The sequence below is a fragment of the Plutella xylostella genome, chromosome Z, assembly GCF_932276165.1.
Source record: "Plutella xylostella chromosome Z, ilPluXylo3.1, whole genome shotgun sequence".
Lineage (NCBI taxonomy): Eukaryota > Metazoa > Arthropoda > Insecta > Lepidoptera > Plutellidae > Plutella > Plutella xylostella.
This window is the reverse complement of record NC_064012.1, coordinates 4580604-4597747: the sequence shown is the minus strand read 5'-3', so window position 1 is coordinate 4597747 and position 17144 is coordinate 4580604. Positions and strand designations below refer to the sequence as shown.

General features: G+C 38.2%; 1 protein-coding gene and 1 long non-coding RNA gene across 2 annotated transcripts in view; both read left to right on the top strand.

The window, feature by feature from the left end:
* LOC105385329 (alpha-tubulin N-acetyltransferase 1) overlaps window positions 1-16799 on the top strand; it is a 47225-nt gene extending 30426 nt beyond the window's left edge. The window contains exons 4-7 of the mRNA XM_038122278.2: window positions 6373-6530; window positions 7170-7254; window positions 7615-7661; window positions 11277-16799. Of these exons, the coding sequence (XP_037978206.2) occupies window positions 6373-6530; window positions 7170-7254; window positions 7615-7661; window positions 11277-11514 (528 nt within the window). The 3' untranslated portion in view covers window positions 11515-16799. The remainder of the gene's footprint in view (window positions 1-6372; window positions 6531-7169; window positions 7255-7614; window positions 7662-11276) is intronic.
* Window positions 3281-4377, top strand: LOC125491324. Its single transcript, XR_007268229.1, has 2 exons — window positions 3281-3689; window positions 4037-4377. It is a non-coding gene; the product is annotated as an uncharacterized LOC125491324 (long non-coding RNA).
* Window positions 16800-17144: the final 345 nt, after the last annotated feature.

Here is a 17144-nt window from a genome sequence, read left to right as displayed (position 1 = left end):
AGCCGACTTTTCAACCTTATGTAGTTCCGTGACTACAAGTCAGCAGCTCTCGCCCCGGAGACTATTGATTAATAATGATTAGTGCAGCCCACTGGAACACCCACTTATAACCAAATTAACAAGAGCTCGCATTGATTTTATCTATTTCCGTCAGCTACAGGTTGCCTGGGTCCTAGATTCGCACATGCGCATAGTTCTTAGTGCATCCCTTGCATACATCCTTTGTTCAGTTGAGTTTGGGCTGCGGACTTGTTCGCTCGTATCCCATGTTGTTTATGATGTATATTTTTGAAAAATTAAGTGTTGTGTGAATAACATACTTCATAATAATATTATAAATGTAAGTCTTCACGAAATAAGTACATCTGTATTTTCTATTATGTAGCAAAATCGTTATTTTCAAATATGTCCAATAATTTTCATTTAGTACCTATATGTACATGTAAACAAAATTACGTCTTTGTTTAGTCCTAGTTAGTCTCATCGAATACGGTGGCTCCAGGCCTGGCCCGGGCCGCACGCATGCGCAGCAACGCTGCGTGGGTTTCACAAAATGGCGGCCCATTATTACTTGTTGCTCCCGGCTCGCGTGCTGATGCATCCTATTTGTTTGTATAGTTTTAAATCTATAGTTTATTTTGTTATCTACCCTGTATGCAGTTATTGATTTAAATATTGGGGTCGTTGCACATAGACTATTGATTAATAATGATTAGTGCAGCCCACTGGAACACACACTTACAACCAAATTAACAAGAGCTCGCATTGATTTTATCTATTGCCTTCAGCTACAGGCAGCCTGGGTCCTAGATTCGCACATGCGCATAGTACTTAGCGCATCCCTTGCATACATCCTTTGTTCAGTTGTGTTCGGGCTGCGGACTTGTTCACTCCTATTCCATCATATTCATTTAAATTTGGTTTATGAATTAAGTGTGTTGTGAATAACAGACTTCACGAAAAAAGTAAGTAACATCTGTGTTGTCTATTCCGTATTGAAATAGTTTTTGTCAAAAATTAACAATTTGCATTTAGTGCATGAAAACAAAATGATGCCTTTGTTTATTCCTTGCAAGTCTCAGTCAATACGGTGCCTTCAGGCCTGGCCCGGGCAGCACGCATGCGCGGTGACGCTGCGTGGGTTTCATAAAATGGCGGCCCCTTGTTACTTGTTGCTTCCTGCTAATGTGTTGAGGCATCCTAGTCATTTATTTATTTGTTCGCCTTTGAGTCGTTCCTTGATAAAATTTTACCCCATATGCAGTTATTGATTTGGCTATTGGACATGTTGCAAAATGACGTCGTATTCCAAGATGGCAGTCGTTGCACATGCGTAGTTTGAATAAAAATCCTTTAATGATAAAAATCCGACCAAGTTAATATGAGCTTGCATTGATTTTATATATTTCCATCAGCTACAGGCAGCCCAGGTCTAGATTCGCACATGCGCATAGTACTTAGTGCATCCCTTGCATAATACATTATTCAGTTCAGTTTGGGCTGCAGGCTTGTTCACTCCTATCCAACCGTATTCAATTCAAATTGTTTCTGAAGTAATTGTGATGTGAATAACAGACTTCACGAAATAATGTAAGTGACAGCAGTGTATTTTATTCAAAATAATATCTTTGTTTATTCCTTGCAAGTCTCAGCCAATTCGGTCGTTCTGTCCTGGCCCGGGCAGCACGCATGCGCAGCGACGCTGCGTGGCTTTCACAAAATGGCGGCCCCTTGTTACTTGTTGCTCCCGGGTCGTGTGCTGAGGCATCATAGTCATTTGTTTATTTGTTTAGATGTCCTGTGAAATATTATTTTGTTCTATGATGAAATGCTATCAGTGATCGACTATTATTTTGAATATTGCGCATCTTGCAAAATGTCGTATTTCAAGATGGCGGTGTTTGCACATGCGTAGTTAACATCCAGCCAAGTTAACAAGAGCTCGCATTGATTTTATAGCCCAGGTCCTAGATGCGCACATGCGCTTATTACTTAGTGCATCCCTTGCATACATCCTTTGTTCAGTTCAGTTTCTGCTGCGGAGTTGTTCACTCCTATCGCGTCCCGTCCCTTCTCTTCAACAATTTATTTGTGAATTAAGTGTGGTGTTTCTTAACGAAATAAAGTAAGTAACATCCTTGTTTTATACTCAGTATCAAATTATTTTTTTCTCAAAAGTAATGTATCTGTGTTACCTTTTTGTCTAGTCATAATTACGGCTATTGAAATGTTGTTTTTTAATAAGTTTTAGCCGGCGGGTTTTTGCTACTTGTTGCTCCCGGCTCATATGCTGAAGCATCCTAGTCATTTATTTATTTGTTTAGATGTACTGAGGAATATTTTTCTCTATGATGAAATCTGCTATCAGTGATCCACCTAAAAATATGTGATATATCCGACATACTATACAGTCTCCTTCGAGGCGTTCCCTGATTAAATTCTACCCCGTACGCAGTTATTGATTTGACTGTTGCAAAATGGCGTCGTATTTCAAGATGGCGGTCGTTGCACATGCGTACTTTGAATTGGCATTTACCGTGCTGATTAAAATCCAACCAAGTTAGTTTGAAATTACATTGATTTTATCTATTTCTGGCACTTACAGGTAGGCCGGGTCCTAGATTCGCACATGCGCATAGTTCTTAGTGCGTCACTAGCATACAGATACATCCTCTGTTCAGTCCAGTTTTGGCTGCGGACTTGTTCACTCCTATCCCATTATTTTTATATTGAAAATATTTGTGAATTAAGTGTGGTGTAAATAAACAGTCTTCACGACATTAAGTGAGTAAGAGCTGTGTTTTCTATTCAGTATTGAAATAGTATTATTAAAAATTCGCAATTTAGTATATGGAAACAAAATTACGTCTTTGTTTAGAACTTGTTAGTCTTATTCAATACTATGCAGTTATTGATTTGACTATTGCGCATGCCGCAAAATGGCGTCGTGTTTCAAGATGGCGTCGTTGCACATGCCTAGTTATCATCCAGCCAAGTTAATAAGAGCTTGCATTAATTTTATCTATTTCCGTCAGCTACAGATAGCCCGGGTCCTAGATTCGCACATGCGCATCGTTCCTAGTGCATCCCTTGCATACTCCATTTGTTCAGTTGTGTTTGGGCTGCGGACTGGTTCACTCCTATCCCATCATATTCAATTCAATTTGTTTCTGAAATAATAGTCGTGTGAATAACATACATACTTCACGAAATAATGTAAGTAACAGTAGCGTTTTTGTTTATTTCTTGCAAGTCTCAGCCAATACGGTGGCTTCAGTCCTGCTGGTCCATTTTCTATCTCGGGTGTCATGGATTCGCGATTTCCAACCGTCTAAATCTATGATGGGTTTCTGACCATCTTTTGGCATCGGCTATCTCGGTCATGATCACTAAACGAATAGTGGGTATGAGATTTATCGATACACTAGAGGTTGCAAAATTTTTGTGAAAATATTCTGTGATTTGGTTAGCCGACTAAATGAAAACTTCATTTCACTTCAAACTACGACTACTGTATTTATCAAATCATTAATTTGCCGCATTATTTAGAAAAATGGCGATACTGGAAGCTATTGTCAAATGATTGTCAAAACAAACTGCAAGGAACCATCCAAAACAGAGATTGATTTTGGTGTGTGTTTTTTTATAATTACCTGAATCCTGTGTTTTAATTGTTCATTATATCTAAGGTAAGTACATAATTAACGTATTACTATTAAAATTTTAAACTTAGTCATACACAGAACGAAATATGGGAAATTCTTACAAAGTCGTGAAAAATTTACATTTATTGTTCTTAATAAAAGCATTGAGATCAATGATTTCTAGTACGATTCGCTAGTAATATTAGTCGATGATTGAGATCTAACACTTGGTACTGGGAACTCAGTTATTAAAAGTAGATTGATCACTGAGCCATTAAATAATCTTCACATTTGTGCAGGTTGTGCTTGTTAGTAATATTTTTGTGAGGCATAACTATCATGTGCCAAGAAAAAAGATTGAATAGGACATTAATATTGTATTTTATTTCCAGGATGGCGCCTTTAAGAAAAGTCTCAGATCGACAAATGGACATTTTGTTGGAGTTCGTTGAAAGACATAAAGAGCTTGCTGTTGGCCGGTACCCTCCCGGCCCACTAGGCATACAATCAGCACGTTGGCTATGGGACAGTGCAGCATTACAAATACCTATATGAATTATATTCAATTGGGTCTGGAGTTACAAAAACTGGTAAAAAATTCTGACGGGCATTCACATGTAAAGTGACAATGTGCAATCATAACTTAAAGGTTAAAGTAGAAAAAATATTTTAATAATGATTATAGTAAGACTGGTAGAAGCAAAATGTGATAGGAAGTTATGTGATTTAAAATCAAAAATAAAAGCCATTAATATAAATTGTGTTTTTTATTACTAAATTATACATATACAGCAAAAATCAGCCTATCAGTCATGTTATTTTAGTTCCTTGAAATTCACAGCCTCTGGACAAGGTTGGCCCTCATGCGCCCTGCATCTGCATCAGCAGCACCATAAGCCACGTTACCAATATGCTGCACCCGAATGTTACCAGCAGCAGGCAAGTTGTCGTCACTGGTATATTGTGTAGTATACAGCAGTCATTTACTATTTTCGCAGCTTTGGTGGGCTCATAGTGAAGCACACGGTGTGCCAGCAAACATCTCCAGCGTGTTTTAAGGGCTCCTATGCACCGCTCCACAGTATTTCTGACACGGCAATGTAGATCAGTGTAGTGTTCTTCTGGGGATCCTACAGCTGCATAGAGGATAGGTGTTAACATCCATGGCCGTAGAGCATAACCAGAGTCCCCTGAAACCAATTTTAAAACAACAGTTAGGTACCTATACTTACTGAAAAAAAAACAAATACCTACTGAAATAATTTCCTCCTAACTAATTAGGTACTTACTATTTACTAATTATAGAAGACCAAAAATTTGCAAGATTCACAAAACAAACATCAAAGAAATATTATTTTGTTCAAGATCATAAGAACAAGAAGACTTCAGCGTCACAATTAAAAAAAAAATGTTATCTTCTACATTCTATGGTGACTCTATGGTTTAAAAGCTACTATTTACTAGTTGCCCAAGACAAGACGGTTGGCCAACCCAAATTAGTACTTATGATTCCAACTATCCGATACAAAATACCAATCTCGGGTTTCGATAAAATATTCGCATACAAAATTTTAACAAGATGGCGGCCGGTGGGTATTGAAGCCCATACCAACTATGACGTCATTATTCGACCCCAACCGAACATACACAATACGAATAGTGTCAAAATTTGCTTTTTGACAGTAAGATCACGGTGAAGAGAGTTATCAACGAGATAGAAAATAACCCCGCTGGCCCGGGCAGCACGCATGCGCAGCGACGCTGCGTGGGTTTCATAAAATGGCGGCCCCTTGTTACTTGTTGCTCCCGGCTAATGTATTGAGGCATCCTAGTCATTTATTTATTTGTTCGCCTTTGAGTCTTTCCTTGATAAAATTTTACCCCATATGCAGTTATTGATTTGACAACTGCGCATGTTGCAAAATGGCGTCGTATTTCAAGATGGCGGTCGTTGCACATGCGTAGTTAACATCCAGCCAAATTAACAAGTTCCTAGTGATTTTTTGAAGTTTTTGGTTGTGAAGTTGTGTTGTACACCCACAGAGTTAAACTTTCGGTGGCCTCGGTATTATTATGGTATTGATAAATATTAAAGGTATTTGAACATAGCAGCACGTATTGCTTGTTTAACAATGACACAATACACCATTATAAAATAAAACCATGAACATACTGTATCTAAAACAAGTTAACATTATGACTATTATAATAATGAATACGAGAGAGATAGATACGTAGTACATAAGCACGGAGACCACGCAGTCAGATTTTATCAGTGTTCGACTTGATAGCAGGTTCGTGTACCTAACATACTGTACGACTGCCTTCCGGTCGATCACCGATCAAATCGTATCCTGATTATTCGCAAAATGGCGTCGTATTTCAAGATGGCAGGATGAAGTTTATACCACTATAAATTGCTCTGAAACATTTTGTATTCTATTGTGTATAATGTAATCGATGTTGTTGTGTTCATATTTTTTCCGGCTAGTGTTAGTTTCAACGCTATTTCTTCTCGACTCTATATGTTATCAGGACATGCCCCGCTTCTGGTACAAGCTGTCTGGTGTCATGATATGTGACCGTAATATTGCTTTGAATCTGTGAATCTGAAAAAATGAAATAGCGATAAAAAATTCGATTCGCTCATCGGAGGACTGCCATGCCACTATTCCACACCCACATTTAGGTTTCAGAGACAATCAATAACAAGCATCTTCTTCCACAGGATCAGGGGGTCTCGGTGAAGCAGCTGGCCATCGATGGCCCCTCAGAAAACATGTGCAAGTTTCTCCGCAAGAACTACGGAGTAGAAGAGCTGGTGCGCCAGTCTAACAACTTTGCCGTGGCCCCGGAGTTCTTCCAACAGGACTCTGACGAGATCAGGTACGATGGGCCCAGTTCGCTTCTGTTCTTTATGTTATGTTTCTCCCTCATAGCCTGCTTGCTTTATACGGCGATTGATATGTTATTTTTTTGTAAGTTTTGAGCTGTAAGCTTGGAAGACAGCTTGCTGAGTTTATGATGAGTCAGAAAAGGCTCGAAAGATACCTGTCAACATTTGCCTAGGTATTCAAAACATTATACCACCTCAGGCATAAGTTAATATTGAATCTTGGATCTTTATTACTAGCGTACATAATATTTGCAATTTAAATTAAAGAAAAGTCTTTGATGGCAGATTGACGAGAACCTGGACATTGAACAGAAACATTTTGAATTGATGTTCGTTCACGGTTAGTCCCAGAAATCATATCATACAGTAGAACTGTTATTATATTCAGTTTTTCCTATTACCCATCATTCTAATTTCATTTCAACCCCCATTCGATTTAATTTGTCCCACCCGTATTACGTTTCTCCCAACCCATCGTCATTGAGCACGACAAACCTGTGATGAGAAGATTGCCGTATTATGAGCATTTCGACGGAGTACTGAGATGAAAGAGTTCTGACGCCGCGGCCGCCAGCGGGCCATCGGCGGGCGGTGTGGGCGGATGATGACACTGTGCTGTTTGTTCCAAGGGACACGGGCCGCAGCACCCCGGCGCTGGTGCAGGGCGCCGTGGGCCGACACTCCGCCATGAAGCCGAAGTCCTCTATCGGGATGGTGAGTTTACCTTTTTTTTGTTGTGTAGAATTTAGGCTTTTAACCCTTAAAACGGCGTCGCTACTTCGCATTTTTCATTTTAATCGCCCTTTACGTGTTAAAGTTCCAAGTGATGTTGGATCCATGTTCATTTTGCTGGATTAAGGGTTAAATAGCAAGCACTAATAGACTTTCCATTTTGTTTTGACCATTTGAATTAATTATTAATACTTATACAAGGTCTGATTTAATCTGAAAAGTATTCCATGTTTTAATATAGCTCTTACCATGAGGAAAATATCTCAAATTAGTTTCGAAAGCGTTACTTAAAAATGTTTAGTTGGTAAAACAGAAGTTTAATTATGTTTTTTATTCCACTAGGTAATACACGGCAGTGAACAAAACATGTCTGCCTACGGAGCCGCCGGGTACGTTTAATTTGAATATTATTCATACATATTTACCATTTTTATTTCACTTTTGTCCACAGCGGGATAGATAATGTAATTCACCGGCCCTAAAATATTAAAACTACATTGTACACACTACTTTCAGCACATAGCACAATAATTTGACTAAAATAATATAAACTAACTAAAAAGTCTTAACTAATGTACTTGTGAACAATAAAGTACCTAATTGTTTGTTTTGGTTTTGGTCTATACCGCTGGGACAACTTTTTTTTCATTTTATTTACTATTTTTTTTTGTTCTATCCCAGGAAATGGTGATCCGCAGAAAGAATCTACCATCTTACTGCACTCACTTAAATAAAAATCGATACTCACTATTTAATTAATCATGAGGTGATAAGATAACAAAGTGCCCAGCTGTATTACTATAATTTATTTTAGTTAAGTTCGTTTAAAAATGATTAGCTTTACATACTTACTTTTTTTTATTTACCAACTTCAGGTTTTGGTATTCCTTTCATTCCTAAATACTGAATTAACTTTGTTTTAATTATTAATTATATTAAGTACCTACTAAGAATCATGCACATTTTTCTTTACCTATTTAGGTATGTCAATAGTTTTTTTTCTCATTTTGTCTAGGAGAATATAACCAAGATACCTACTTAATGTATTATTGTTTTTGTTCGCATGGATTAATCTCAAATCACTATCTCGGTTAGTTAGTAATTCAAATTAGAAAAAAATGCATTTTTATTTATAAACTTAGATCAAAGACATTATGGCTGTATTTATTCGTTTGTATTCTTTGGTTTAGTTGTGGTATGCTTATAAATGTTCTTAAACACTGGGTCGTAATGAATCAATTAACTTGAGAAAGTAAGATTTTTTCCTTTAAATTAATACTTTAAACTTATTAATATGCAGGACATAATATTGATAATAATTCTAATAAATTCCATTTTAATATTGAATCATCAGTTAACTCTATATTTATGACACCAGCTCAACCTTTTGACATTTTTAAAATCATAAAAAATATGAAGAACACAAATAGTGTAGGCTATGACGAAATAAGTACCAAGGTCATTAAATCAGTCGACGAAATAATTGCACTCATTCTTTGCCACATAATCAATTTGTGCATAGATAGTGGCATTTTTCCAGAAAGGTTAAAACCAATTATAATAAAACAAGACAAAAAGTAGACAAACATCAAATGAAATATTACATACCCATAGCTCTAATTTCAGTAATTTCAAAATTCTTTGAGAAATACTTCTACAAAATTATAAACTCGTACTTAGATAAAAATAAAATATTAGTCAGAGAACAGTACGGATTTAGAAAATATATAACTATCAATATGGCAATATTTGAAATGCTCAATATAGTCATGCAAAGTGTAGACAATAGGAATCCGATTTGTGCATTATATATGAATATGTCTAAGGCATTTGATTGTGTAGACCATAAAACCCTTTTACCCAAACTTAATCTTTATGGTATACGAGGAAATACCCTAAAGTTATTAAAATCATATTTAAAAGATCGCAAACAATACACGGAAATAAGTAGTATATGCCATTCGACAAAAACAGAAATGGTATATTTATCAATAGCCCGTCAATTTGTATATGGAGTACCTCATGGTAGCGTTCTAGGACCGCTTTTATTTCTAATCTATATTAACGACATGCCAAAATATATACGATTTCCAATGATACTATTTGCAGATGTCAGCGCAGCTATAATTAAGTATGAATATGATATTAATTACGAAAAAAATATAAACAACACTCTATCTCAGATCATAGAATGGCTAAGAACAAATAACCTCAAAGCAAATCTTGAAAAAACAAAATTAATGCAATTTCATCAACGAGTAGCCTGTCCAGACTTAAATATTAAACATGACAACATAAACATTGAACAAGTATCAGAGACTCAATTCCTAGGACTACATATTGATAACAAACTTACATGGAAAAGACAAGCTCAAGAAATCTGTACAAAACTTAGTAAATTTGCTTACATGTTATTCAAAAACAAAGTAGTAAAAACTGATTCCCTTTCAACAGCTTACCATGGGTATGTTGCATCAGCGCTACGATATGGTACAATTTTCTGGGGCAACTGTACTGACCGTGAATTAATATTTAAGGCACAAAAACGGTTTATAAGAGCCATGTTTAATTTAAAAACTACAGACAGCTGTAAGCAACTGTTTAAAAAACACAAAATACTGACTCTGCCATCGCTCTACATCTATGAAGTAGCCATATTTATGAAAAACAATGAAAATCTTTTTGTCCGTGCACTTGAGATCCATGATAAAAATCTACGGAACGAACAGGCTATGCTCACACCAAAGCAATACTGCTTTGTTGAGCAAAAGTGTACTATGTATGGCACCGAAAATATAAAATAAAATACCAACAAATATAAAAAATTCTGACATTATTGTTTTTAAAAACCAACTCTTTAATCATCTAGTAAAAGGATGTTTTTACCATATCAATGATTTTCTTCATGATACTTTTGAATAACTACCTATAATCTGCTATGTTTTTGATTGAAATTATTATATTAATTGTAAAATTGACATGGTATGATTTGAATTATTTATGACATATTTTAACTTTATAATTTTTAAATATGTTACCAATGATTTTGTTTTTTTAAGGGGAAATTTTTGTTTGTGTGAAATTTTTACAATGCATGCTGTAAATAGACTGTCACTTTAATATTGACTATATTTAAAAACTAAAATTTGTACGTCCATTATAGGACAGAACATAGCGTACTTAATATAAGCCCACCAACCTGTAAAACCTATGTTTCACAAATAAATGATTCTATTCTATTCTAATACTTTACTTTGTCTGATAGAATGACTGTCAGTATATTGTGAGAATATGCCAAGTTTTACAAGCAAATAGCATTTAAAACACTCTTTCTGTCGTTTTAATCAATAACGTTTACTTTAAATACCTATAATTATTGAAAACGTGTCAGTAAAACAAATCTAAATAAATAATTGCGGTCCAGTGTAATTTATCAGCAAACTGTTATTAACATATTGGAATTACATTATGTTTATTTTTTGTTTGTGTATTAACAAAAAACATAAACTCCCGTTTACACAATATTGTAGTGTGAAAATACTGTAAGCTCTTAACTTATTATTTTCAGTATCTGTTTAAATATAAGTTATTACTTTGAGTTCTTTTTTTATTTTATTTTTAAATATTACACTATTATCTTATAACTTTGAACAAGCATACATTAACCTGCTCTGTTCAGACCATAACCCCAAACATAAATACCCCATAATGGGGAGGAAAAGAAGTGTGACTTCGCAGCATTATTATACCACTTATACATTCTCAAAAGCACTAGAGATTTTACACAGCTTTTCTTCCACATCTACCCAACACAAAGTACTACCGCACTCAATATTGCTTTCAATTGATTGCTTCCTTAGCATCGCATCGCCAGTTCAGTCCACCATTCTAATTCTTATTAGCCGGTGCGTGTGGACCCGCTTTGGGTTAAAGCAATGCAATTGAAAGCAACATTGACAGCCCCCGGCAGTACACAATGTCAACATAATGCATATTGGTGGCAGACCACACGTATACCCGGATGCTGGTCCGGAGCCAGAGGAGCAGTGGGCGGACGAGGCGGCGGAGACGGAGGTGGACGCGCCCCCCCCGCGCCCCTCGTCGCTGGTCATCGAGGCCCCGCCACCGGCCCCCGCCCCCGCGCCCTCCCCCGGCGCCGGGGCGGCCGCCCCCCGCCGAGACTCGCAGGTCACCGACCAGGGGTACTTCGACGTCAAGTTCTACCACAACAAGCTGTGGTAGACCTCCCGTCACCCGGCCCCGATAAATACGAGAACGCTCATATTTGCTTCTTCGCTGGACTGTTACGATCCTCATATCTTCTTGTGTCTTCCATCGGACTCGACTCTCCTAATGTTTTTCCAACAGACACATAACTCCGTCAATAGTATAATTATGATATGACTACGTATAACAATATCTTTATACTGTTAGCTACACTACACTACACACGTTTAACTAAATTGCACGTTTTAAAATCCGTCACTTAAAATTACCTGTTGGCTTTTTCACAGTCGAAAATCTTACACGACTCATCTTGATAATGCTCTTGTTTGCTTAAAAGTCACGCGATAAAATTCATCTTTGATCACTCGACTCACTAAAACTTACTAATGGTATATCTTAAATTGGAAGTACCTATCTACTTATGAAAAAAAAACTTACACAGCATTTCGTACTTCATCTTTCATATCATCCAAAAAAAATTATAAAAAAAAACAAAAAAATTTTTGAAGTCAGCACGGTAGTTGTGCTGCAGCTTCACGGTAGCCTTCAACGCCTTCATTAATTAAGAAGTAGTTCGTTGTATCGCCCCCCCAAAAAAATAATAAAAAATACCAAAAAAATATTATTATTTGAAGTCAGTACCGTATGTGCTGCACCTTCACGAAGCCCGAAGCCCGCATAGCCTTGATGCAAGTAGTTCGTAACATCCCCCCCCCCCGAAAAAAAATAAAAAAATACCAAAAAAATATTTTATTTTGAAGTCAGCATGATAGTTGTGCTGCACCTTCACCACCGCCCTCATTGCCTTGATAAGTAAGTAAGTAAGTAGTTGTATTCCTGCGCCCGTCGCCCCTCGCCCTCCGTGCCTCGCTTCAAGCGCGATCCTCGGGCCGCGAGCTGCCTGCCTTCACGACGCCGCTTCCAGACCCCGATGTCCTGCCGTCCCACTGTGACCAGCACATCGGAGTCTTTACAACGGCGCTCTGAAACAAAAAAAAAACAAACACCTAGAGGCACCGCCTGACTTGCCTCGCCCGCGCATGGCGCTTGAAGCACCACTAGAGGCCCTTTTTGGCTATTTCAATTTTTATCCTTCCCTTCCCTTTAACTTTTTCTTTCCTTTTTTTCCTTAACTTCCCTTCCCTATCCACCCCCTGTCCCCCCTTACTGCAGACATCCCCCTCACATTTCTCTAATTTTTGTCGTTTCTCACAATCTGCAGTTCCACACCCAATGGTCCCCTCGCACTACCTATTTAAATATAATTATATTCAAAGCACGTACGACATCTATTTCAACACCTTAAATTTGGCACTGGACTTGCTCGTTTATAAAAAATATCTAAATTCTGACTTTTTTGACGTCGCCATAAAATATAACGGTCCAAGTGCACTATGAACTCTTCGATTCTATGCTAAGTGTTACTTAGAGCTATGAATCTGTTGCACCCTTGCCGAGACACTGAACTAAAGATTGACTTGTTAACGCGTTGCCTGTCACCGGGGGTAGAGGCGGGAGGGATCATCCGGGATGACAAAGTTCCAACTGACCGAACCGACGCGCAATGTTTGATAGCCCGAGCGACAAACGGACTTGTATAATTTGACATCCGTGTAAGTGATAACAAAAAATATTCCTTACGCAAACTTTTTCGTATCGGACTGTCTCACATTGTTCATTGAACCGAAGGTGTGTAGCTTCAGACGGCTGCGCTACCACCGGTGACAGTAGGGGCGTTATTATTTCATTTTCAATAGACAAAACTACCGGGTTAAATTGGTAAAATTCTAAAATAGACCGAGTATTTACGTATTCTGATATCTAAAACACAGGCTGCATTATAGATTCACTTGGACCAGCATATTTGATATAACTAATATTGTGATAAATACCAGTCTTGCATTTATGACGCGTTGAACTCATTGACATCTTTTAACCGCCGAAGGGTTAAATAGAGTTTCAGCGGCCGACCCTGGGTCGGGCCACCACCCCGCTGATGCGCTCGGAACTTCAACACACCACACCCTGACTAAGACATCTTTCTGACTCTGACATAGGATAAGAGAGCAGCTAAAAATCCGCCTAGTATTTAAGCAAAGTCTAATTCGGTATAAGTATAGGCTAAGGCTAGTATGTAAATCCTACGTGCATTTCTTTCTCCGCAATACCCTTATCTTAATAACTGTAATCGGTGTCTGGATGTTAAATGTTTAAATGTTCTTTTGTGTCGTAAAGGTTATTTAAATGTGACCCGGTGATGATTGTCTGGCGCCGTAGCGCCGTGTTTCACTGCCACAATCATCACCATCATCATCAACAATAGATACCTCACCACTGGCCGTGGGCTTGTCGCGGCCACTGGCTCTACCGTCAAGATGTGTACGTTAGGCTAAGAATGTAACGTAGGCTTAGGTAAGGACATGTGTTATAACCTGAAATAGAATAATGTCTACAGATACTGCGCATAGTTGTAAGGCACCGTCAGCACCATACCTGTTTTTAACCAAATACTAACTTTATGATTTGTTGAATTAATTGTAATATGTTATTATTACGGTTGTTTGTGTTCTTGTATCGTTTGCCACTCGACTAAGTGGATTATTGTTGTTTTAAAAACGTATTATCGATTTACGTTGAAAAAAAAACAGTGATTAATATAATTTAGATTTCATTAAAAGATAATATATCAATTATAGTATAATTTGATATGATTTAAAAAAAAAATGTATAATTTTGATATACTTAATTTAAAAAAAAAGTATAATGTATATTTAAATTTTTTTAAAGTATTCAAATTAATTGAAAAAAAAAGTTATCAAAGTTAATTCAAAAATTTATTAACCTTTGTTTAATTATGATATCAATTAAAAAAAAATGTTATGATTACTTTTCAAAAGGTTATCAATATATTTGAAAAAAAAAAGTTATCAACTATGGTATAATTGAAAAAAAAAGTTATATTTTGTATAATTTGGAGTTTTATGATGTACGGTCTTTGAAATAATATCTAATATTGTCAACTAATTAAATTATAATTTGAGCTAAATTTGCACCTAGAGTAATAAAATTTATGAAATAGTCTTAAGCGATATAGATATAGAACGCAGTCACTTTGGGGCCGTCCCCAATAATCGGTCTTGATCGAAAACTTATCTTTGAATCCTTGTTCAATGGACATGTCAGAAGACAAACGAGAATTTTGGATGAGGACCGATTACTGGGGACGGCCGGGGAAAGAGGCGCTCCATATGTTGATACCAATTGAAACAGATTGAGACTCGTGTGTGAGCTCAAGGCAACCACTAGCCGCGGGCCCTTTCCCCCAGGACTGCATAGCACGTAACTAAAGCGTCGGCCGCTGGCTTCGGTCGCAGCCGACGCTGTCTAAGCAATTCGGATACGAATGTTTATTCCTAGAACATAAGTTAACCACGTTTTGTTTGCGTCACACGCCAAATTATCTTTCAGTTTCGCGTTCCAATAAACCCCTATGTTAGTTAGGTATTACCGAGGGTGACCGTGGCCGGGCGGAGGCGAGCCGGCGCAGCGCCGCGGCCCCAGGTGCCTCCATCCGCCGCGTGGCCTCGCCACCCGCACGGCCGGCCCGCCTCCGCCTCGACACAACTGCCCTCCCTGCCGAAAAAGTCTAAATTAGAATAGGTTGGATCTCAATGGGTTTAATAAGACTAAACTACTCGAGTTTACTCGTTTTAAACCCGCTCTTGTTAGTTGGTATTATACGTAGGGTACGTCTAGCATAGTATTACGTAGGACGATTTACCATCAGCGTTGCATCACGCTCGTCCTTTTGAACATCTAGATGCAGTAGCAGCCTGGTGGAGACGGGTCGCGCGGCGCACGGAGTACATCCAGTATGCGGTCCTCTCTCGCATCCTGTGATGCGCCCCATGCGACCGCGCGGCCCCGCGCCCCCGCGCCCCCGCGCCCCCGCCACGCCCCACCGCCCGGGCGGCCAGGCTCATTGCTACGCCGCACGCTCATGCCGCCTTTTAGGATAGTCTAGGTTAGTCACCGGTGAAGGAAAACATCGCATCAAACCCGCGCAATCACGATACGGTGCCCTATAAATTGTTAAAAGACTATATCGCTGAATATTTAGGACGCGTTTAGGATTCTAAGGGAAATCAGATGAGTTCAGAAGAATATGCTACTTAGGCTTATTTAAGATGCACTAGTTACGCGGTATTTGATTCCTGGGTACCCACCGGGGGGTACGGCGAATCAATTTACCGTGGTCTGCTGGAATAAAGTTTATATAGTTTTAAGGCCCCAAAAAAAATATAAAAATCAAAAATGTAAAAAAGAATTACTTTCAAGTCTGTTTCGTTATGTTCGTTACGTGGAAACTAAATGTTAAATGTATTGATGTCGTGTGCTTAGCATTAAGTTAAGTTACGGAATGTACTACCTCATCAACTGTCTGAAGAACTCGAACGCCGCAGCGAGTGGCAGGCGGCCGCTGACTCTTGTTGCCAGATGTTGTCTCCGACAATACTACACCAACATCCACCCCACCGGCCGCTATGCCACCCGCCGCACACTTGCCCCCGCGCCCGCCGCGGCGACGTGGGGACAGCCCCCGCGGGACCCTCGCGGTGACTGTTCCCAAGTCTGTCCACCAGATGGAAACTGTCAAGACTCCTCCTACTATCCTTCCTTCATATTCGAGTATAAATGTGCAACTGTTGGGCCAAGGGGCATTCGCGGCAGAGGATATCGCCGCTACGACTGCGGCCGCGCAACGTCTTGTGACTAAAGCGAGTTGGTAAAATTAGTACATTTCTTTACCTGATGAAATGTACTAATTTAAGTTTTGAGTTTAATTTGTCTTATTTAAAATGGATTATAGACCGTCTTGTTTCAGTCACATAACGATCCACTGCGGCGAATGCCCCTTGGCACAGGGTACACCCTTAGCCCTAGCATATACAAGTCAACCGGACTGAAATCCGAACTACTAGACTAAGCTGACTCATTGTTTGCGTGTGACGCCTTTACATTAATTTCTATTTCGGGGTTACTTCGGCTAGCTTCGAAATACAAAAAAAAACTAGATTTTAATTTGATGCAGAGGAAAAATATTTTATGACATAACTATAAGTAGCAATAAAAATGGATGTTGTCTGTTCGTTCCCTGCAGTTTAGTTCGGGGGGGCCGAGCTTTCTTCGGTGTATTGTGATGTTCGTGGTCTTGTTATGTAATGTTCGTTCGTTGTATTAATGAGTTGCTACTGTTCTGAATTTATATTTTGTCTATTAAAGCTATGTATTCGGTGTGATGACTGTTTTTCATTCAAATCTCCTTCCTATTGTTTACCTAAATATAAATTAATACTAGGATCAAACAACTAGTAAGTCGTTAGTTATTCCTATATTTTATATCCTCTAGTTAGGTAACAAGGAAGTTAGGTAGTTCAAGAGCTGTTCAATCATTTAAATATTAATTAATCGAATAAATTTACTGTTTTTTTATATGTTAGAAAAAAGATTAAGTATTAATATCTAGGCCTTGTGAGTAACACAACTTTCCAAGCTCAGTAACAAATAAGAAAGTTGTTAGAGGTAAGTATAATTATTATATGTAAAGGAAAAGTAAAGTAGGTAGGTACCTAGTTACAGTTCCA